At 43.7% G+C, this 22,386-nt stretch overlaps 2 protein-coding genes across 2 annotated transcripts; both read left to right on the top strand.

Annotated features, from left to right (window-relative positions):
• The first annotated feature begins 1,138 nt into the window (after positions 1 to 1,138).
• Positions 1,139 to 8,503, top strand: LOC104570388 (solute carrier family 2, facilitated glucose transporter member 11). Its single transcript, XM_010217391.2, has 10 exons — positions 1,139 to 1,255; positions 2,245 to 2,405; positions 2,841 to 3,095; positions 4,060 to 4,208; positions 4,791 to 4,978; positions 5,821 to 5,931; positions 6,497 to 6,598; positions 6,939 to 7,011; positions 7,339 to 7,466; positions 8,296 to 8,503. The coding sequence occupies exons 1-10, from the start codon at positions 1,160 to 1,162 to the stop codon at positions 8,500 to 8,502; spliced, it is 1,470 nt and encodes a 489-aa protein (XP_010215693.1). The 5' UTR covers positions 1,139 to 1,159; the 3' UTR covers position 8,503.
• A 3,916-nt stretch (positions 8,504 to 12,419) lies between these two features.
• Positions 12,420 to 21,379, top strand: LOC104570391 (solute carrier family 2, facilitated glucose transporter member 11). Its single transcript, XM_010217395.2, has 12 exons — positions 12,420 to 12,479; positions 13,550 to 13,648; positions 14,755 to 14,915; positions 15,533 to 15,657; positions 16,088 to 16,217; positions 16,821 to 16,969; positions 17,373 to 17,560; positions 18,032 to 18,142; positions 18,775 to 18,876; positions 19,613 to 19,688; positions 20,630 to 20,757; positions 21,083 to 21,379. The coding sequence occupies exons 1-12, from the start codon at positions 12,456 to 12,458 to the stop codon at positions 21,287 to 21,289; spliced, it is 1,500 nt and encodes a 499-aa protein (XP_010215697.1). The 5' UTR covers positions 12,420 to 12,455; the 3' UTR covers positions 21,290 to 21,379.
• The last annotated feature ends 1,007 nt before the right edge of the window (positions 21,380 to 22,386 follow it).

Below are 22,386 nucleotides of genomic sequence, written 5' to 3' on the forward strand. Positions count from 1 at the left end.
CAGAAAACAAGGTTTCAGTCTAGGGAAGTATATGGAAAGACACACAGAAAGAACAAAACAATGATTTTTTAAAAGAAATTTTAGAAAGAATATTAAGCAAAAAAAAAAAATCTTCCTGAATTTAAAATCTATTAGACTGGAAAATTCACCCAAAAGTTGCAATGGAAAAATCAACGATGGCATCAAAGGACAGAGTAGGACAAGATAGTGCAGACATTCTAGTGCAGGGTAAGGAATTTTGCTGCAGGTGCAAACCACAGTTTGTGCTCAGAGGGAGGCTTGCTCACTCGCTTGCTGGAGGCGGGTGTCCTGCTGAGCTGTGCCATCTTTTGTAGCGTGAAGGATAGTAGGGGGTAGCTAACAGGATGGGCTGCAAATCTCATTTTTCCTTAGTGCTGTGACAAAAAGGAGTTCATCATCATTTACTATAAGAACATAGCAAACACCCAGTTCATTCACAGCTGACTCCTGTGGGGTCAGCAATGTTACAACACAGGTGAATTTGCCAGTCACTGCTCGGCGCTGGCTTGGACAAGACCTGTTGTTGCAGAGAGAAAAGCGCAGCCGGCGTCGCGGCACCGTCGCAGGATGCAGGATCACTAGGACACTCAGCAACAAGCGGGCTGAGGGGCAGGGATGCACTATACATGTCTGCGGAAAGTACATTTGGGGTAAAGTCTCCTGAGAGATACAATTCTAAGAAAGGGTGAATGACCTAGGAAACCAGGAATGCCCTTCAAACCCCAAATGTTTACCCAATCTCAGCCAAGCCACAGTGCAAAATACTCAGTTAAGCTAGACAGCAAGTGGGCGAGGAGGAGAAAGGATAAACAGATGGAGAGCTGCACATGATGCTTGCACATTGCACCATGCTCCCAGGCTAGTGACCTGGGATAGCCCAGGTTCCGATGCCCAAAGCCAAAGAGAGAAGCACTCAAATGTGTCACTGAGACAGTTTTGTCTCTCCTTCCCACAAATTTCTCTCTGTCCTGGGCTTTAGCAGCTGCACTTTGTACACTGCCTTCTCAGTCCTGGAGGAAGCAGGTGTGTGGTGGTGTTCAAGCTGCAGGAGCTCCCACAGGAAAACCAGGCGGACAGTTTGGGACGTGCCTGAATACCCGCCCTAGCTCCTTTGGTTGTTGTTTATTTCTGCCAGAAAATGAGCTGCAACCTCTTCCTCCTGGCTCTGGTCCTGGGCATTGGTGGAACTTTCCATTACGGATTACAGGTGTCCATTATCAATTCTCCGGCTGAGGTAAGCACGGACAACTCCTTAAAAGAGCTCCCAGCATGGATTTCAATGTCTTCCCAGTGTCTTCCTGCCTCTCTATGCACTCAGAAAGTTTCCTGCTTCTTCTCTCAGTACTAACTCTTTGTGCTTTCTTCATTCTCAGATTAACTCTTGTCACTCTGTGTTTCATTGGTTTTTAACTTCTATCTACCTATTGTCACAAAATTGGGAAAGGGGAGAATCTGCCAAGTCAGTCCCTTCCCCACCGCTGTGCTGTGTTGTTGGCAGGACATTCTCTTCTTTCCCATGCTGAGGATTCCCTTCATACCAAGTCCTTGGCTACACTCTCTCGGTCTGAGTGACTATCTAGAAGGCAAAAAAGGGCAGGGGTGGCTGTTGCCCCAGAGCTGAGGGCACTAACAACCACAGCAGGACAACCTTGGAGGTGCCTGTCATTACAGTGGTGACCTGGTGCCAAGGGTCCTGGTGAGCTCATTTTGGCATCTGAGACATCGTCGAGAAGGAGCAGCCCATGATGCTATGAACAGTAGGTCAGACAGACCCCAGAATGGTCCACACTGAGGAGCAAACCCCAACCCCGCAGAGGTCAACTGGAGTTCTGCCCTGTGGCTCAAGAGAGGCCTGCACTTCACCCAAGGCACCAGACAGGATACAGACGGTGGAGGAGAGAGATGGACGCATGGGAATGGAGGGGAAGATCAGGGTTCAGCAGATAAACGGAAGATCAAGTTGCCACTCATTTGCTGATACTGATACTCATAACTGATATTTAGTACTGATATTTGCTGTGGTCTACGGCACTTTGTTGTTAAAACATTGACTCCAGGAATGCAAGTGCCAAAATTTCTTTTGATTTCACTGGGGCTAAGATTTCAGTAAAGGTGTTGATAGAAATGTATCAAACAAGACGAGTAGGGAAGAAAAGTGAAAAAGATTGCAATTCTGAGAAAAGATGTTGACTAAGTCCACTGGTTTCTGTTTTTCTTTCAAAGTACATCAAAAGTTTCATCCACAAGACTTGGCTGAAAAGATATGGGTCTTCTCCCAGTGAAGAGATAATTACCTTGATGTGGTCCTTCATTGTGTCCATCTACAGCATTGGTGGGCTCCTGGGATCCATGTTTGCTGGATATTTCTTAGTCAGATTCGGAAGGTAGGAATAACCATCATATTGTTCTTTCTGCACCCGCAAAAGCAGTGTAAAGTGCTAGTGCCGGCAGCCCAGAGCTGTTTCAGGTCAAAGACGAAGAAATAGAGTAGTGAAGACTGCCAAAAATCAGAACAAAAATCAGGCCCTGACCCTTGTAAATTCCAAAGGGAAGACAGTCCAAAGAAATCATTGTCAGTTCACGTGCATTTTTAAGCGAATTTCAGACAACGGTTCACAAAGCTGGCTCTCCAGTGTAGTTAGCAGCTCCAGGGGAGTACACACAAGGGTACCGAAGACATAGAAAGCTCCAAGGAGCTTTTCAGTCCACAGCAGATTTCCCCACTCCCATTCCCCCTCTGCTTCACTGTGGCTGAACCTGAAATCTGGCGCAAAGTCCTCAAGCACCGTACGATCCGTGCCCTTCTGTTATGCTCACAGGAAGAAGGCGATGCTGCTCACCAACATCCCCGCTCTGCTGAGCTCCGTGCTGATGGGACTCAGCAGGGTGTGTGGATCCTTTGAGATGCTCATCATTGGAAGAATGGTTTCTGGAGTGACTGCAGGCTTAGCTCTGAACATCCACGTCCCGTACGTTGGGGAATGTTCCCCTCAGAGGCTGCGCGGGGCCATTGCCATAACAGCTTCCACTGCCATCGCCATTGGGAAGTTTGTAGGATTTGCTCTGGGTCTCAGGTAAGGCTAAACACAGGCATATCTCAATGTACATGCAACTCTGCAACCTTTTTTAGACATGTTTAAAGTGTTTGCAGAGTCTCCTAGGCACCCAAGCTGAATCAGCCAAGTCTAAATTCTTGGCTTAGCTATGTGGGAGACAGAAATTACATCAAACCTTTAATCCCAAAGACCTATATTGCTTCCCATCAAAGGCAGAACAAAATAGAGATGAAAACCTTTTCATAAGATTTGGTGGGTTTGAAACAAAACCAGCTTTTGAGAACTCAGCTTTACTTTTTACTTTTTGAAGAAATGGAGAATGCTGGATTCATCCTTTTTTTAATACACACAAATCAGCACACGCATCCATTAGACACACAGGCAAATACAAAACCGCATGGTGGATTCCTTCCCCTCAGCACATGCTCCTGCCTGCCCTTCACCACAGCCCCCCACCCCACAGTCCCTTCTTTTCCCAGGGACATTTCATTCCTGTCACAGCAAACGTAAAGTTGCAACACACGCAGCAGCTGCTATTCAGGTCAGTGGATAGCAAGCCGCTAACCCCTGGATCCCGTCCTCGCTGTAACTGGAGAAGTTCTGGATCAGAAGCAGGGAGATCAGCCGCTTCAGGTTCTTTCTTTAGCACGTGTGTCATGACTCTTGCTGTTCTCTGCTGGGCCCTCGGCTGTTACTGGAGGATGCAATTAGGCTGCTCCATTAGAGTGCTCTGCACTCCTCACTGAGCAACAGGGGAACATGGTGGAATCCCTGTGTAACTGCTGTGTTGCCAGCAGCAGCACTCGACTCGCTTTATCCTCCCTTCGGGATTTTTGATTTCTTGGGCTGAGAAATGCTGGACACTCGTAGGTGGCAGCTGCCAGACCACGCGGCAGGGCTGAGGGACCCCTCTGTTTGCACGTTCTGGCGCGCCCAGAGCTCACAGTTTCTCAGCTTCTCCTGCCTGCTGCTCTCGTTCCAGAGAAGCCCTCGGAGTAGACGCTCTCTGGCCTGTTCTCATGGCAGCCAATGCGCTCCCTGCCCTCATCCAGCTTCTCACGCTCCCGTTCTTCCCAGACTCCCCCCGCTACCTGCTCATTGACAAGAAGGACAAAGAGGGATGTATCAAAGGTAAGGAATGGGCCACATGGCACTTATTTCAGCAGACGTTTGCCAGAAACTGGAAAATAGCGTAATTAAGCCCTGTATAAGCCCTGCACAAGCAAGAGATGTGCAGTTGGGGAATCCTGGTCTTTCAGCTTGAAAGCACCTTCAGCTTTCCCAGGAGAAGGTCTCTCCTGCTTCAGTACTCATGTTCCCTCGGCACTAGTATTTCTCTTGTCTTCTGCCAGAATCGTCTAGCACACATGACCACACAGAGCTCGTATCTTCCTCAGTGCAGGCTGGATACAGTATATTCTGGCTGTAAGAAAGAGATGCTCTTTGTGGTCATGCCATATCACCACAAATTGCTACTGGCCATTGGTAATGCTACAATTAAGATTTATGGATAAAAATTGATAGGAATGAACTGGTCTACACTGAACAGGGCCTACACTGAAGCCTATGTTGACCCTCTGGGGAGGTTCACACGAGGAAGGAGTCTGAAGCTGCAAAGAGAAACACTCTTCCAGGCAGGACATCATCCTCCGAACTGGTGTCTGGCTGCCGTGCTGGGACTACAGATCATCTCTTTTTCTATCTCTCCTGCAGCTGTGAAGCAGCTCTGGGGAGATGGTGACCACACAGCAGAGATAGATGACATGATGGCAGAGCAAAAAGCCATCAACGGGGAGAAGGCTAAGAGCGTCTGTGATCTCTTCCGGGACAGAGCTGTCCGCTGGCAGCTCATCACCCTCTTCCTCGTCTCCTCATGCATGCAGCTAATTGGAGTCAACGTGGTAGGTGCACAGCTTCTCTCTGCTTTCTAAACTCTTGCAGCTTCTTGGCAGAAAGCAAGTTTTGCTGTCTCTGTAAAGAGGAGTGTAGCCTCCTTGAAGATGCCAAGAGATGGAAATTAGTTGGTATTTCAGCACAAACTGAGTCTGGTTTGCTGTGTGCAGTGACAGATTGTTTCTATACTCTCTTCCTGTTTTTGGTTTCTTAAAATATTCTCTAGCTTTGCATTTTTTCTCAGCTTACAATGCTTGGTCTGGAGAGAATTAAAACATCCCAGGAATGCTTTTCACAGTTACTCTCTAATATACCTTTTTTTCTGGGGAAAAAAAATCCATATATGTCTATATTGGAACAGTTATTGTATAAAATGGGCTTATACAAAAAGCATTATAATTTCAAATTCCAAATATATTTTGCCAATTCAGAAAGATTTGAAGATTTATAAAACTCCTTTTAATCCCTACTAGTGCAGCAGTATTATGTCAAGAAGGACCGGCAGAAATTTAGCATATTGACACCTTATGCTTTAGGTACTTATACCTGGAAAAATTAAGACCATCAAAACACTGGAGGATTTTGAAGATTTTAAGATTATTGCTTAGTGAGTGCTGTCTTATCTTTGCATGCTTCTTATCCTGAGCAAGGACAAGAGACATTAGTAAAAGCTCTTCTGCATATGAGCTTCATGAAGACACTGTGGATAGTTACTGGGACCAGGAGAAGCCTTTCTCATTTGTTAAGGTCTGAGTAGCTATTTCCTAGCAACAAAAGGCAAAGCTATTGTGAAAGCTCGTGCAAACATGACCACAGGGGTGCAACCTTCACACAATTCTGTTCTTTCCAGGTTTACTTTTATGCATACAATGTCTTCGTAAAGGCTGGAATCCCCCCTGCGCAAACCCGCTATGTCTCCCTGGGAGTTGGGATCACAGAGATCTTCACCACTGTTCTCTGTGTAAGTGACTTTTCAGCAGAGCTTCTTTCAGCTGTAATGCACGTTCCATTTCAATCTTTACAATCAAGCTTCAGGAATCAAACTTGCACAACAAAATAACAGCAGTACTTTGCACTTTTCACACAAAAATGTCTCCATGCACTTTGCAAACATGAGCATCTGTATCCAGTTGAAAGAACAGGAGGGCTTTTCCCTTAAAGTCAAGCAGCAAATTGACAGCCTGAGACCCCCTTGGGGGCCCCCTCCCTTGCTGTGCAGTCTGCTTGGCTGCAGGGTTCATGGCAATGGGGAGCGCAGGCCCTTCCACCTCGCTGGCCGCTCTCGCCCCGGGCTCCTCCTCATCCCTTGCCCATCTCAGACCCTTCTACCCGGGCAGTGCACCCGCTGCCCTGAGCCTCCCAGGCTCCCTGCAGCTCCTGGCCCTGCTCAGCCCTCTGGATACTCCACTATCCCCTCCAGCACTACCCCTGCCCCCAGCTCCTTGAGACCCCTCTGATGACGGGAGCAGCTCGGGAGCATCTTTCCAGCCTGTCCCGGGGCTGCCAACATGCACTCTTGGTTTCAGGGTTTCCTAATTGAACGTGCGGGGAGGAAGGCGCTGCTATGGAAAAGCTACACAGTTATGTCCTTGGCGTTAGGACTCCTCACTGTCACGCTTTCACTGCAGGTAAGACCCCACTTGTGCACGTGAACAGAGTGCCATATCTTCGTGTTTTATTCTGTGACTGATACCACTTCTAATCCCCCCTCCCCAAATCACCTTTTAGCTGGACCAGAAGTTTTATTTTTCTAACCATCATACTAAGAGGGGCGCTCCCAGCCACACACACCCAGACTAAAGCCAGAAGACATCAAATCTCCTTGTGAAGTTTTTGGAGATGGGTGATACAGATGCATATTTAGCATTTAAATGTTTAGCAATGCTGAAGACTGATCCTGTTTCTAATCAAACTGTATGAAAAAGGTTTTAATTTCTGATTTTATTTGCTTGTGATTTCCCACCATAGGACTCCTTCTCCTGGGTACCCTACTGCTCTGTTGCACTCATCTTTACCTTCATCATGAGCTTTGGCATTGTAGGTAGGTATTTCCTACATCCCTTTCTCCCTCACAGCAGCTTTTAGGAAAGATCCCAAGCACAGTTGTTCCACAGTCAGTGCAAATCCACACTCCTGTGTCAGTGCGGGGCAAATGTTCCTATTCGGAGACTACCCCAGACCGTGATAGGAGGTAAAACTCCATTTCGCACACATTCCTACCTGCCTTCATCCCTCAAAACCAAGCATCACCTCAAACATTTCTGGGGCAGCTAAAACCATCAGCTTCCATAGAAATATAAAACACTCAGATATAGAAGTTTCTTTCAAAATTTCTAAATTTTCCTTTTTTCTCTCCATTTTTTTTCAGCTGGGGTGATATGCCCTTTGCCCACAGAACTATTTATTCAGTCATACAGACCAGCTGCTTATGTTTTAAGTGGTGCCACAAACTGGATCCAACTCTTCTTTCTTGGACTTGTGTTCCCTTTTATTGTGGTAAGCAAAGCAGGCTGTTTTGTTTCAGTATGGGGAGGAACAAAGCCCCATCTTGAACCTTGAACCTGCCTCTTTCCCTGTTTCAGCATTTCATGTGAAGGACTGAGCCCAAATTAATTGCATTCAGTTCTGATGCCTTTCTTTTTCTTTCTATCTATCTAGATATCTAGCCAGAGTCTAGCAAAAAAAAATAAAATAATAAAATAAAATAAAATAAAATAAAATAAAATAAAATAAAATGCCACTAACTCTGCACAGTTAGAGAGTGACTGGGAAACTCGGAAGGGGTGACTCAGGCACCAACACTCCAGAAGTCATTTGAGCCTCATAAGGGGTTCCCTTCTTTTTCCTCCCTGGATCACCTTTGGGATTAATGTGGAAAATGGACAAGTTAGTACTTTTCCAGACACCTCGTCCATTGCTAGGAAGCAGAAGGGAAGCTGAAGTCCTTACAGTTGTGAGACTGTGCAAGGAGGGGCAGGGTTAACACTCTACACCCCTTCCCCATTGCAGCCCTGACTGAGGAGGACGGAGCAGAGAGGGAGAGCAACAGAAATGCAACTCGGAATGTCCCTGAACAGCTAAGCACTCACATGCAGTGTCTGCTGAGCACACAGCTTTCCTGCAGCTACTACAGGAAAGGAGAATTAGTCCAGCTTAACACTGAGTGCCATTCCCCAGGTGGTAGCAAGCAGGATTTACATCAGTTGAGTCTCTGGCCAGATTTTTCAGTAAATACAAAACCAGGAACTCCATAGCACAGAAAGAGAAAGAAGCACTATACAATTTATATGAAACATTTTTTTTCTTTCTGTTTCTTCTCCTGTAGGAAGGTCTTGGTAGTTTCTGCTTCATCATTTTCTTTGCATACTGCCTGTCCATGGCTGTCTTTGTCTACTTGGTGATGCCAGAGACCAAAGGCAAGACCATGCTGCAGATCATGGAGGACTTCAACCGCCTGAACTACCGCGGGAAGAGGAGCCCGTCAGCCCTATGGCAAAACGACAGCTCGGTGACAGTCGCCACAAGACTTTAATAAGGAACTCTCTGCTCTTGGACTCCTACACCTCTCTTTCCTTAAGACAGGGCCTAGAAGCCTCATTATGCAAAAAAGATTCTGTTGGCCCACACACGGCAAAGATATGTATTACAAAATATTGACTGTTGTGCAGGGCACAGAATGAGCTTGGGATCACTCTTCAACTTCTGAAATTTGAGCCACGTGAAATTCCTTGCAGAAATAAAAAGATACACAGTGTACAAAGAAACAAGATGTTTACCGGGCCCTGCAACTTAGCAGCTGTTTAGATAGAAAACACAGGACCTGCTGTTGTTATCAAGAAGACGACGACAAGTACTGTGCCTGTCAGCAGACGTGACCACTATGCAGTATTTCCCCCTCTCCCAACTAAACCTGTGGGCAAGCACGTGGTATTGGGGCAAACAGGAATTTCTTGGGCTGCTTGTGATCAGATTTCTACAAGTTGCAGCGTGGTCTTATCAAGTTGGTGCCATTCATCTCATGGAAGTCATTGCTACATCTGAAGAAAATGGGGTAAAGGAGGTATAAAGACCTATTAGAAAGGAGACGCACAAAGGAGACACTGTGACAGAGAAGCGTCCAAGCACAACCTGCTACTTCTAGCCAGGCCTCTTGCTTGGTAACCAGGTGCCTTGTCCAGATTTTTGAGATTCTTCCATTCAGTTCAGCAGGGCCCTGCCAGCCCTGAAAGCAGGCGCAGCCACGGGATTGCTGAGCAAGAGAGAGCTGCAGGAAAGCATGGCTGGGCTAATCCACAGTGGGTAGTTTTTCCTTCATCATTAACATGACTATTTAACATATCTCCCGCTATTTCCTATTTAATGTGGGAGACAAGGAACACTGAGCTCCTGTGGGGGTTGGTTCTCAGGACCTGCTGGTACTGATGAGACCAAAACACCTTGTGCCTTTCCTGGGGAACCCAGTCTGAACGGCTGAGTGTTGGCTGTCCCTCTGGTTCTTCAAATGCTCCATATATTTGGAGCCTCACTTTTTTGTCTACATTGCTTTACAGTGTGACACACTCTTTTTTGTCACACTTTGCAATTTGTTGAAAAGAAATAAAAAAGCAGTGACTAGAAAGACACACCTCAGTGAATCATGCCTGGATTGAAGAGTGAGGGACGGAGAGAAACCCAGTTTCTGGGAGTGCATTGTCCAGGCCAAGGAATCCTGCATCTGTCTTGTTCTGGAAATGAGACCTCAGCAACAAACCACTGTAGATGCTGCACATCGCAATAAAATTTGAAAAAAAGATGTGAATGTTGAGTGGCAGTTTCTTTGGCAGCCCCTGGGCTCCTTTTGTTTTGTCTTTACATCATCCTCTAACGATACTCATAGCAGTGCCAAGAGAGGCAATTCAAGGCTGGAGACCATGGCTTGCACAGCACACAGCAAGAACTAACATATATTCTTTTCCCTGTTAAAAAAAAAAAAAAAAAAAAAAAACAGGACAGGAGAGGGGTGGGGAAAGGGAGGGAAGAGAAGAACTGTGAAAGGTATTTTGAAAAGAAAGGATTAACTAAGGCTTTCTTTATTAAAACAGCCTTTGCTAGGAACCTCACTGGCTCCTAGTGATGAATTTTTGAAAGTCCTAAAATACACTCAAAAGCTGAGAAGGTTTCCTACGAGAGATCATTGCCTGTCTCTCTGATCCAGTGTCATTCCTTGTTGGCTCCCATGAAATGATGCATCAGTTTTTACGCTGACTCACATCCTTATCCCTGTGTTTCTACAGTGTGGTCTTGTTGAGCTTGCTTGACTTCTTGCCTGCTTCCCCCCTACCAGTAAATATTGCCTGGAAGTGGGAAAACACTATAAATCATTAACATTGCCACAAACTAGAATGGATTTGGAATACAAGTTAGACAAGGACTTGTGAATCTGCAATGTATCCATTTGCTGTCCCGGATTATACAAGTGCAATCCATGGCAGCTTTGAAAATTTAACCCTTCAATGCTGAGGACATCAGGGGAGCTATGTATTGGGTCTGGAATAAGCACATTTTTTGGCAGTGTTCATCTCCTCGGTGGGAAGACCCATTCTTTCCTTTTCCTTAGGAAAATCAATGAGAATTCTACTAAGCACTTCAGCTCTTGAGTGCCAGGACTGGGCATCACTGGAGCCTGGGGACACACAGAAGTGAAAGAACCACTGCACACTCATCCTGTTGTTATGTTTTTGCTTGCAACAGCGATTTGGCCCTGCTAGATCTGGGATACTCTGGTGGACAGAGCTCTGGCCTGATGCTGCCCAGCTGTGCCTGGCAGATGGGATCTGCATCCGCAAGAGGGGACTGAGGACAGCAGCACAGTCTGCCTGAGCTCGTCCCATTACAGCAAAATCTGTATCTGAGGGGAAGGCCCATGTTGAAGCAATTAGAGACTCGGAGGCAGATTTTGTAAGAAGCAAGAGAAAACCTAAATAAGGACAGGGTTTTTGCAGTAGTATTTGCCTAGAAAGGTGGATTTGGAGCTGTTTTAGAAGAAGATAGAATATTTGAGGAGACGTGCTGAGAGGGGAAGGAATGAAATATGTCACTACAAACAACATGGAGCTGATGAGAATTTTAGGGAGGATAAAAATACAACAGGTGGAAAGAAGAAAAAAACAGCTTTAGTTATTTTACTGTCCTGGCATGCAATGAGATAGCGAGGCAGGGAATTTGGAGAGTGAATATTACTGGGACAGGAGAAAGGTCAAGGTGTGACTCATCACGCTGCCGCCAGGCTAGCAGGGACACAGCTCAAGGGACAACATCTTGCTGGCCTCACAGCACCCGTCATGTGAGGTAGGAAGGGGCCAGCACCGTGTTCCTGAATCCTGCCAGGGAGCTCGGGAGCCAAGCTCCTGCCGACCTCAGGGCTGTAACCCCTCCTTCCCACTTCCCCCGCTGGAACTAAGCCTCAACAGCTAAATACTGGCAATATAGAGTGAAGTGCCTTGTATCTAATGCACTACAGAACGTTGTATGGTAAAAACATTTCTAAGAAAGTAAATATGTAAAATAAAGGAACTGAAAGGAAGCAAGAGTTAATGTACATCCTCTGCACCTCATCAGGCCTTGGTTGATTCAAAATCAATTTTTAAGGATGAAAAATTCAAAATGAAACCTCACACCAGAAGGGAATGACTTCGGCCCTGGCACACACTAGACCACGGCCAGGGATAAATGGTAACAGTGAGGCTCCTCGGTAGTGCAGTAAACAGTGTGACTCTCTGCAGGAACTGAGTGTTGTCAGGTCTAAGGCTCTTCCACAAGCTACCTGCTCATGTTCTGCATTTGGGAAAATGATAAATCATTCCAAGCAATGGGCAAATCGTAAAGCATGAAAATAAATAAGCAATAAAGCTCAACTACTAGATTAACTTTTGTGGTGGGCTGGACAGGAAGCAAACATCTGCTGCCCAAGAGGTGTGTCAGGTGAAAAAGGAGCCTGCTGCCCCTAAAGAAAGATGATAGTATCATCTGACTCTCCACTCCTGCTCTCCAGGGCGGGAAGGGACAGTACAGGGTTCTCCATGGACCTCTTCTAAAAAAAGATTGCCAGGTCTGTTGTAAGCTTGAACACCCAAGGCTCTCTGTCAATCAGGCAAAGCAACCCTGGAGCAATATCACATTGCTTATCTGAGCATCCAAATATGTCCCTGTAACAAGAAAACTCATTCACTTAGGCAGTGCAAATAAGTGGGAGCACTCCAGAGGCACAAAGGATAAACATTTACCTGCGGTGTAATAGCTTGGCAGATCTGGGCCTTAAAATAATTAAACCGCCAAGAAAAATCCCTGGCCAGTGCAGGGCAAAACCATAATTCACTAAAAGCCAAGTAGTTAAAATTTAACCTTTGTGCTATGATCCCAGCTTCTTATAATCAAAGCTTAGAAAACTGATCACCCACCTGACAGACTTGACAAGAGCTCCCAGAGCAGGCAGGTTTTCAAGAGGAAATGGCTGGTTTCCTCTCAGACCTGGTGAGTATCCAGCTTGTTGTTTTCTAGCCCTAGTCACTAAGAGCAGCACAGGGCACTTGGCCCTCTTTAAAGGCTACAGCAAGGGAAGCAATCTTTGCTTTTATCATAAATGGACAGGAAAGCACCTGCTGGGGACAACACTCATCCAGCAGTAAGAGGGAAGTGATGGATGAAAAGGGAGCCTAGCCCAGTGAGGGGACCGGCACACAGGGAGGGAGAACAGGGGAGCTGGGCATGGTGAGATGCCTCTCCATCAGCCTGGAAGGACAGACTGACTGCACAGTCTGTCTGCACAGACACTGCACAGTGTCTCCAGGAAATAGTCAGAAGTACAAAAGAGTGGACGCAGTTTAAGAGTGGACCTGGGGAACCAAGGAAGAAAAGGGATTTTGATCAGGACAGAGAATAACAGCATGAGAAAGTCAAAATATCCCATCCTACCACACTGCACCCGCAAGGATATTTGAGGATCCTCTTCTCTTCAGAGTGCGACTTGACGAAATGCCTGAAAATTTATGTGCTTGTGAAGAGTGCTCTGAACTTCAGTGTATGTTATGGGAGTACAGATGGTTTCCCTTCTAAATAGGGGTCATTCAAGCACCAGATCTGAATATACCATTTCTCATGGGGATAATAAAAGTGAAACCAAAAGATTTATATTTTTAAGAGGACAGACTTGATTTCTCTGTGAAAACAGGTAAACAGTCTCTGAAGAGGCAAGGCTGAAAGTAAAAAGGGAATCAGGAAAGTAACAGGTTCTTACTAGCGCAAAAGCAAACACAAATTATCTAAAAAGAGATTTTATGTTTTATAACTTCTGTGAGAAAACTAACAGAATTAGACCCTGGATCCTTCTGGTCTTTCAATAACTGGAAGAACACAAAATAAATATATAGCTGTACATCTCTGCCGTTTCCCAGCAATTTTATTTATTGAAGAATTCAAGAGGGGTTTTTGTATTATAAAGGTTTCTTAACCACAAAAGTGTAAAGACACAAACTCTCATGAACTTAACTTGTTTCTGATGAACTACTATGAACTGAAAGGATGTGTTTCATCATCTTTGGCAGGTTCAATACCGCAAGCTACTACCGATGATTTTGGTGCTAGGAATTGGGGGAACCCACCTAACAGGCTATCAAATGTCTGTGATGAATTATGCTTCTCCGGTAAGCGAAGTCTTCATAAAATCATATTTATAACTGCTTTTCATGGGGCCAGGCCTAACACTTTGAAGATGCTCTAGGAAACTTGGCAGGTGTTGCTCTGTGAGTTTATTCCCAGATCTTTCCAATCCCATATCATCCAGTGTCAAAGGGAGTCTGCGTGAGCATTAGGAGCTGTATTCCAAAGGCAACATTCCCTCAGATTATCAGAAAGGCTGAGAAAACCAGCAAATCACCCATATCCCTGCTGCGACCTATAACTGAATGAAGGAGTTTGTTCTTTAAGCTCTTTTTTTTAATTTATTTTCTAAAACATCTCTAACATGTTTTGTTAGAGAAGCATGTATTTTTAAGCATGTGTGGCAATGTACGAAAACAATATACTGAAGCACACGCCTTAAAGATTATGCCATGGAAAAAAAGGTTAGAGCTAGCTAACTGAAACTCAACCCTCAGTTCAGCCTTTCCTCTCTTTATCTCTCCAACATGCACTCAAAAACTTCACAAGAAGTGGTAAAAGTTCCTACCATTTTGGTGTGAGAAAGCCAGGATTCAAAGATTAAACAGCCCAATTATTTTTTTTTCAATAAGCTTATTTTGCTGTTTAAACTGTATGGGATGAAGTTTGGTGGCCTAATCTTAACTTTGCCTGTCCCCACTTAATAGAAAATCTCTACTTGGAAATAATGTATTCATTCCACTAAATTAATACTACATCTTGTCCAGACTGAAGTACAAAGGCAGGTACAATGCTGTGATACCTGTTTCCACAAGCAGTACATTTAATTGCACGTGGTACTAACGAGTGGCCATTGCTTCCAGCATTATCACTTCAGTGGGGTATACATAACAGCCTCCCCTCCTGGGCAGACTCCATTGCTCACCATGCTAGAGACCAGGAGTTGCTCAAAACTGACCTGTTGACACATTAACTGGTAATAAACCACATTTTGTGGAATCTGTGGCTAACACCAATCCTAATTTGCTAACAAGAGTCCCACAGTTGTGCTTTCAGTAATGACTATTGTTCTCCATTTTTTTTGTAAACGTAACAAAGAACTGCTGTGAGTGTGCCTTGGAGTAATTGAAAACCTCCTTTTCTGTCCTAGTATGTTCAGAAGTTTATCAATGAAACCTGGCTGGAGAGATACGGCTCCGCGCTGCACCAGGAGACACTCACGTTGCTATGGTCCTTCATTGTGTCTATGTACTGCGTGGGTGGCATGATAGGGTGTCTGTGTAGTGGGTACCTGACTGTAAAATATGGCAAGTAAGTACATTTCCCCACAGCTCATTAACCAAGGATGAAAAAAGGAAGGCAATTAAATAGGTATCATTCATCTAAAACAATGGATGTGGGAATTCTCATTGCCAACTATCTGTGCAGAACTAAGTCTACTCAGTGTCTTTAACTACACCCAGGTCTGTGAGAGAGATGAGAATTTGCACGTTTCTGATTCCCTCTTCACAATTTTAATGCCACCCTGCTTCTATGTTTTTGCTGCACTTGTAGTAAAGAACTGATCTCTGATCAGCCATAGTGCAGCACTGCAGCAGAGCAGAAGAATTCTGCAAGTTCAGTCCTCCATGAGGACAGTCAAAGTGTCAGCAAAGTTGAGCACCATGGTGTGTTCACATGGGCTTGGCAGAGAAAAGAGGAGTCGAGCTCTCACCTTTCCACTCTCCTGGAAAGATATCCCGCCTTTTCATAATCAGAAAAGGTTGTCCTATAAGCAGTGAATTTAAACAGGGCCATTAGAGGCTTGGCCTCTAATTCCAGAGGAACACACACAGATATTAGTTAGAGAAGAAAAAGCATCTCTAAAGATGAAAATTAGCTAGAGATGAAAAACCTGAAACATACCCATATGCTGTTTTCTCTTGCAGGAAAAAATGTCTGCTGTTCAATGATCTGATCCTCATAGTAGCCACACTGCACACTGGTTTCAGTAGGAGAGCCAAATCTTTTGAGATGATCCTGATCGGGCGCTTCCTCGAGGGCATCTGTGCTGGTAGGACTCCCCGCTACTCCATGGTAATGTGACTTCTTTGGGGTGGATACAGAAATCTTCCTGCTGGGAGGATGCACAGTAACCCCATGAAGCAAGGAACAGATTAGGAAAAGGTAAGATCATGCCTCACTTGGAGACAGCTGGCCACAGAAATCCATGACCTCGTTTGTCCTCCGGGCAGGAACAGCATAATAATGAGCCACCCTTTGCCTTCACTAGGTCTTGCTGAGAGGGGTATTTGGTGGACTAGCTAAACGTACTGTTTGCAGTAACAGATCATCTTTCAGTCTACTTCTTTTGGAGGATACACAGCACACAGTTCAGAGGAAACAGGAAAAAAACTATTTTTGGCTGAATGTGAAATGAGAAGCAGATCCCATCCCTTGCTTTCTACAGCTTAATGCTCTCTTGTGTCTTCTTCTCTTTCAAGGAATACATATGAATGCCCATGTGCAGTACGCAGGAGAGATCTCACCTAAGAAGTTGCGTGGATTTGTAAACGTGACCTCCTCTGTGTTTCTTGCACTAGGAAAAACTGTAGCAAGAATTCTTGGACTGCGGTACTTATACTGCTCCTTCTCACCCTATTTTCTATAGAGTTGTGTTCCTTACACTTCTGTGAGGAAAGTGCTGTCCTCCCCATCCTAGGGTGGAGCAAGGAGACAGACACACGCTAAGGGTAGGATTTTACTTTGCTTTTCCACACCTGTCAAAAAGGAAAGCCATGTTTCTGTTGCCACAGAGTTTCTGTTGTTAGTCACAGAAGGGATGAATCCATCTTTGGAGGTGCCTGTCTCTCTTTTGAAGTTAATAATTCTATATAAACATTCTTAGTAAGCATTTGGGATCTGCTATTGATAATAATTTCTTGATAGTCTCTTGATGCAGAATTGCCTTGTTGATTCGCAGAGCTCCTGTGAGACTATTCAAACTCCACTGATTTTTAGAAAACTTTCAAATTATGAGAAAAAAAATCTCAATTATGCAGTAGAACTAGGGTATTGGCATATTTTCTCTCCCTAGTTACAGAACTTTCTATTTCAGTTTATCCTTTCCAGGTCTCTCTTTCTATTTAGCTAGTCTGGAATCCAAAAAATTCCTCCAACTAGTTATAGAATATAATTGTATTGGACTATAAATAAACACTTATGAACTTTCTGTAGAGATCTATTAGGAACTGAAGACTTGTGGCATGTGCTCTTGTCCTTCTCCGGGCTGGTGGCATTGATTCAGCTGCTCATTTTGCCGTTCTTTCCTGAGTCCCCTCCCTATCTTCTGTTGCAAAAAGGAGACAAGAAGGGTTGCTTGAAAGGTAAAATAAAACTTCAGATGCTTGATTTGCTATACTCAACTCTTCAGACTTTGAACTTAATGGAAGAAATTATGGTTTGTGGTCAATTAAAGTTTTCTTGATAATTACATTATTAAAGATCTTGTAAAAATTGTAACACAGAATAATGTTACCCCAGATGAAGAAGACTTATCAGAAATATTCGATGCTATAGCCAGTAGGTGATAAAGCAAGTTGCAAGCTGTTTTCCAGGGCAGTCTCTGCATGTCCCAGCAAGTGACATTCTAACTCTTTCCTCAGTGACTGATGCATCAAAGCACAGACTAAATCGCAAATGATTAATAAGTCATTAAAAGCTGCAAAACACATAACTATGGGTGAATCAGATGCTACAGCAGCATGTTTCATTGCATCTCTTCCACAGCCATGAAGCAGCTCTGGGGAGAAGGGAATTATCACAGCGAGTTTGATGACATGTTGAAGGAAAGAGCTGCAACAAAAGGCACCAAAATCATGAATGTCCTAGAGGTGCTGAAAGACCCATCCGTGCGTCAGCAGCTGAGCATCTTGCTCCTCCTTCTACTGAGTATCCAGCTGTGTGGCTTGAGTGCAGTTGAGTACACCTCATTTCCATGCTTAGATTTACTTAGATCTAGTAACCAAAGGGCCATAATTCAGCACTGTGCTCTGTTATGACATGGAAATGGTGCCCACTTCATCATAGGCTTTTGGAATGAGAAGCTTTTGCTTGCTTTATGTGAAAAGGCTACAGAATTAGCTGTTGGGATAAGTGTGCACATTAGTAGCAGCTACTGATGAGGTATCATTTTCTTCACTCCTGTCTTGTCCTTTTCTCTTTCTCTTTGTCATAACTAGATCTTTCTGTCAGATCCTATTGGAATATGCTCCTTTAAACTCCTCGATGTTCAAAACCCTTTTGTCATCCCCATTAGCCTTTCAGCTCTTTGCATCTTGAGCCATTATATCAACTCCTCAAGTTCTAAGTGATGCTGGATGAGCACAAATCACATCTATTCACCAGTTTTTTTTAAAAATGTCTCTAAAATGTCTCATATTTCTCAGATCACCTTTTACACCTCTGAAATTTTCCGGACAGCCAACCTTCAGGAAAGCATAATCCCGTATGTATCTCTAGGTGTTGGGATCTCCGAGCTCTTCTCCATCACCTTCTGTGTAAGTCAGACCGCGCTGGGGCTTTAAGGGTTAAAGTAAACATGATTTCAGTTGTTCTTTCTTAAAATAAATGAATATTCTCTCTATGAACCAAAGAGTATTTTCTGTGGCACTGCACAAGTCTGTAAAGTGTTTTTTTACTGTTTTGATTTACTATTCCAAAATATTTCCTCTCTTCTACAGCTTCATTCTCCACCATTTCTTACAAGAACTTCTCTCATTTATGCAGCTATAAAATCAATGCCATTCAAACACATATACACAAACATATGTAAATATATCTGTGTACTTGTTCGTAAACATATACATATATACACACAAATATATGTATGCATACCTATATGTATTTGTGCATGTTTGTATATATCTCTATATATGTATATATGAATGGACTTATAACATACTTCTGTTGATTACAATGTTTATGAACAAGTAGCTGCAATGCTTGGGGAATAATGTACTTAACATTAGAAGTTGACTGCAAGGAGCTCCACAGAGTAACTGATTTGAGACCAATGCTTTAATTGTGTTCTCTAAATAAAAAGATCTGCAGAAGAGCCTGGTCAGTTGGAAAGCTGATGGCTGGACTTCACCGTGCTTCCAGTAATATGCCAGTATTTTCTACTTCTCAGAGCTCCATTATCGATCGTTTTGGACGTCGGATTCTCCTTTGCGGTGGTTATCTGCTGATGGCACTGATATTGGTGTTCTTGGAAATAAGTCTTCTACTGAGTGTAAGCAAATACTTCTCTTGGGGTGCCCTGTATCATGGGTCCTTGTTCAGTTCAGTGGAATGCCAGTCTCAGCTTTGACCTCCCACAACTGCAGGACTGAACGTCCAGTGAATACAAACTCACAGCCCCTTCTGCAAGGCCTTTTTCCTTTCTTTGCCCATCCTGCACTTCATCTTTCTTAGTTAGGCTTTTAAACAGTCAGTGAAAAACATTTTGTAAAGCCATTGACCTGGCACAGTCTTCCTCCAGCTCCCTGACTTCTTCAAACCACACTCGCATTTTGCTTCCCTGTCCTTAAAATCTCTAGATGGACATCCCTGCCACCCTATTTCCCGTTGGCTATCCCACGCCTCCTCCAGCAGGAACTGTGTGCATTGCACTTCCCACAGACACTGATTTCCTCCCTGTCCCAGACCTTGACACGATGTTGCATCCCCACAGCCCACCTCACAGTTTCCATAGAGCCACTGACTCACCTTGCACTGCAATTCTTTTCTCAGGCCATAAACTTCTAACTTCTCTCTGTTCCACAGATGTTTTCTGATTAATGAGGGTTTAAAACTTTTCTCTGAAGTTGTATAACTGAATAACATAACTAGGTTAAATCAGGAACAATTTTCAACATGCCATAATTAGCCTGGAGTTTGTTATTTGTTTACCAGACCCAGCTATGGTATCATCATGTATCAGCAACAAATTAATTATCATTCTCCTCCCTCCTTTTGCCTTTGTCTAGGATCAGTTCTTTTGGATGCGTTACTGCAGTGTTATTCTCATCTTTTTATTCATCATTGCCTATGGAATAGGACCAGGCAAGTAAAACAATATAAGAAGCAAAAGGAAACCTTTGGATCATTCAGGATAAGCACAGGCTGTGGATGTATGGAAACATAATTAAACTATGTGAATATACTGTGATAAATCAGCAGCATGGCTTTGACTGAGAAAAGCTCAAATTATCATGAATTAATGACCTGAGAAACATTTCCTTTAAGAAATGACTTCAAACAATTCAGATCCTGATATCCAAGCTCTGTTTTGGAAGGCATGAGTGCTGTTCTGTACATAGACTCATCTGCCTTAACTCTGTCTGTGCCCAAGGGCAGAGGTAGCCTCTTTGAAAACATTTGAGCTTTCTCAATTCATCTGAGAATTTTGGTTCCACTGAAGAGCAGTATCTGCCTGCATGCAGAGCTCTGTCTCTTAGTGTTGCTTCATCCCTTCTCTTCCTCTCTTAATGTCACTGAGTTACATGTGGTGAAATGCCAGAACCAAACTTACAGCTCACGATTATGGTTTTACTCAAAACCAATATTTACTCTGTTTTAAGTTATTAAACTAACATTAGATGGTGTCTGTAATTATTGTAAGGGTTTTTATACAAGGACCATGAATGTCTTCAAAACCTAACAATTTCCACAGCAGCAGGACAGAGTTACCTCTTACGGACAATAGAGAGAAACAGACCCTTAAAGCAAGATTCATCTCTGTATTTTAACTATATATCTTAGGTAACTGCACTTCAGGGATGTCTGTCTTTCTCTGCAGACCATAAAGGACACCTGGTAGGCTAGTTCACACGGGGATGGCTGTGCTGTTTACAGGTCTCCCCTATCCTGACTTACTGGGGCTGGGTTTGACCAATGACATCTGCTCAATCTTGCACTTGGAGGAAAAAGGTTAACTCAAACTCCCCAGGAGAACACAAACTGCACAACAATGTTTTTTCTCACTTGTTATGTTTTTTCCTCAGCTGGAGCCTTCGCATCTGTCATGAATGAAATCTTCACCCTCTCAGCAAGGTCTTCTGCTTTTGTAATTGGTGGAATCGTCATATGGCTAGGACTCACTTTCACTGGAATGATTTTCCCCTTTGCTGTCGTATGTAATTTAATTTAGATCTTCTCTTATATTGCCCTGTTTTAAAGTGGTTTTCTAAGCTGGCCCAGACAGGAAAATGCAATATTTTGTGGACGATCAATTCTGTAAATCCCTTATTGCTGGTGACACATGGAGGACGTACCTAGAACACTTCCTTAGTCCTCAGACATCCTCTGCCGCCAGTAGATTGAAAAGATAAACAAATGTTCCTTCTCTAAAATCACCTTGTTCCTCATTTCATAGAAGCAAGTCAACAACAATCAAGAATCTACAGGTGCAAGTGTCATTAGGGAAATCACTCATTATATTCTATTTTTCTCTCCAGATGGCTCTTGGTCCTTTCTGCTTCCTCATCTTTATTGCTGTCCTGATCATTTCATCGACTCTTCTGTATCTGTTCCTCCCAGAAACAAAAGGAAAGTCAAGCACAGAAATTGCAGAGGAATTCAAAGCACGCAAATTTAAGAAGAAACATCCTCAGACTGTGGAGAAGAATGCTACTGAGGAAAATACATTTTGCACCAAGCTCTGACGGATCACCACAGGCAACTTCCACTGACAAAAAGCTCTGTTTCAAGATCAGACTGAAGACTAAACCTTAATATGGACTCTTCTCAATAAAATAGAATTTAAAAAGCTATCAGCAGGGAGCTTGTCATTAATCCAAATAGTCCTCTGTTACACTTGTCTTCAATTTTATGATGAGGGATAATGGTTCTAGAACAGCTCTGCAGCAGAAGGACATTAGTCATTACAGACACTTCTCAGAACTAGCATGTAGAAACATTTTCAGGGATAACACATCAGTTTTACACCAAGTCATTTTCCTTTGCAATCATTTTAAATGAACAGGATTTGACTCAGTGTTATTTGTGACGAAATTCTGCTGAGGTTTAAAAGCAGGATGAACGGGATGAAATGCATACATAACTCTTGCAAACAATGTTATTGTCATCTCTTTACGCAACTGTACTGTAAAAGATCTAGAATTGATGATTAACATTGCAAATGAACAAATGTCAGGTAGAACAACACGGAAAACTCCATCTTGCTCCGTTTTCTTGAGTTGACATCAGGGCACCACATGTCCTCATTGCCTCAGCAGTGATGTGATGGGTCAGCCTCACAGATGCAAGTGACACCAGCTTGCAATGCAATCTGAATCACAATTCAGATGTCTGCAAAGGAAGCCATATGTCTCAAAAAGGCCCTGTAAAATTACCTATTAAGTAGGCCACTTTCTAATGGCAGATTGTGGGTTCCAGCGTTCTGCTCTCCCGCCAGCTTCAGCGTGAAGTTGAGGTCAGGATATAAGTCCTGAGTTTGAAAACCCTGCAGAGGACAGGAGGAACCCCAGAGAAGGATGGCACCCTATCACAGCCAAGTGAAGCATCTTAGACAAGGGAGAACAGAGCACTCTTTGCTCTCATGTACCCATGTTTTGATAATGGCATTGCGTTAAGCATCAAATACTAACAACTATGAGATAGGGCCTGATTTTCTGCAAGACTATGAAAACAGCTTTCATGCAAATAGACATGCGCCACTGCTATTCTCTGTGGGAAAGCTCCTATACAGCTTGCAGCTTTTTAAATAGTGCTTTTAAAGGAGAATTTCTAATGCTTGTTT

This window comes from Tinamus guttatus, unplaced genomic scaffold (assembly GCF_059628265.1).
Source record: "Tinamus guttatus ecotype Peru unplaced genomic scaffold, ASM5962826v1 Tinamus_guttatus_pri_ptg000459l, whole genome shotgun sequence".
Taxonomy (NCBI): domain Eukaryota; kingdom Metazoa; phylum Chordata; class Aves; order Tinamiformes; family Tinamidae; genus Tinamus; species Tinamus guttatus.

Bases quoted from the DNA above. Each gene is read 5' to 3' on its own strand.
- LOC104570388 (XM_010217391.2), top strand. From the start codon at position 1,160: ATGAGCTGCAACCTCTTCCTCCTGGCTCTGGTCCTGGGCATTGGTGGA. The intron at 1,256-2,244 runs GTAAGCACGGAC...TTTCTTTCAAAG, and splicing joins TTATCAATTCTCCGGCTGAG to TACATCAAAAGTTTCATCCA. The intron at 5,932-6,496 runs GTAAGTGACTTT...TCTTGGTTTCAG, and splicing joins TCTTCACCACTGTTCTCTGT to GGTTTCCTAATTGAACGTGC.
- LOC104570391 (XM_010217395.2), top strand. From the start codon at position 12,456: ATGGCTGGTTTCCTCTCAGACCTG. The intron at 16,970-17,372 runs GTAAAATAAAAC...TCTCTTCCACAG, and splicing joins CAAGAAGGGTTGCTTGAAAG to CCATGAAGCAGCTCTGGGGA. The intron at 18,143-18,774 runs GTAAGTCAGACC...TCTACTTCTCAG, and splicing joins TCTTCTCCATCACCTTCTGT to AGCTCCATTATCGATCGTTT.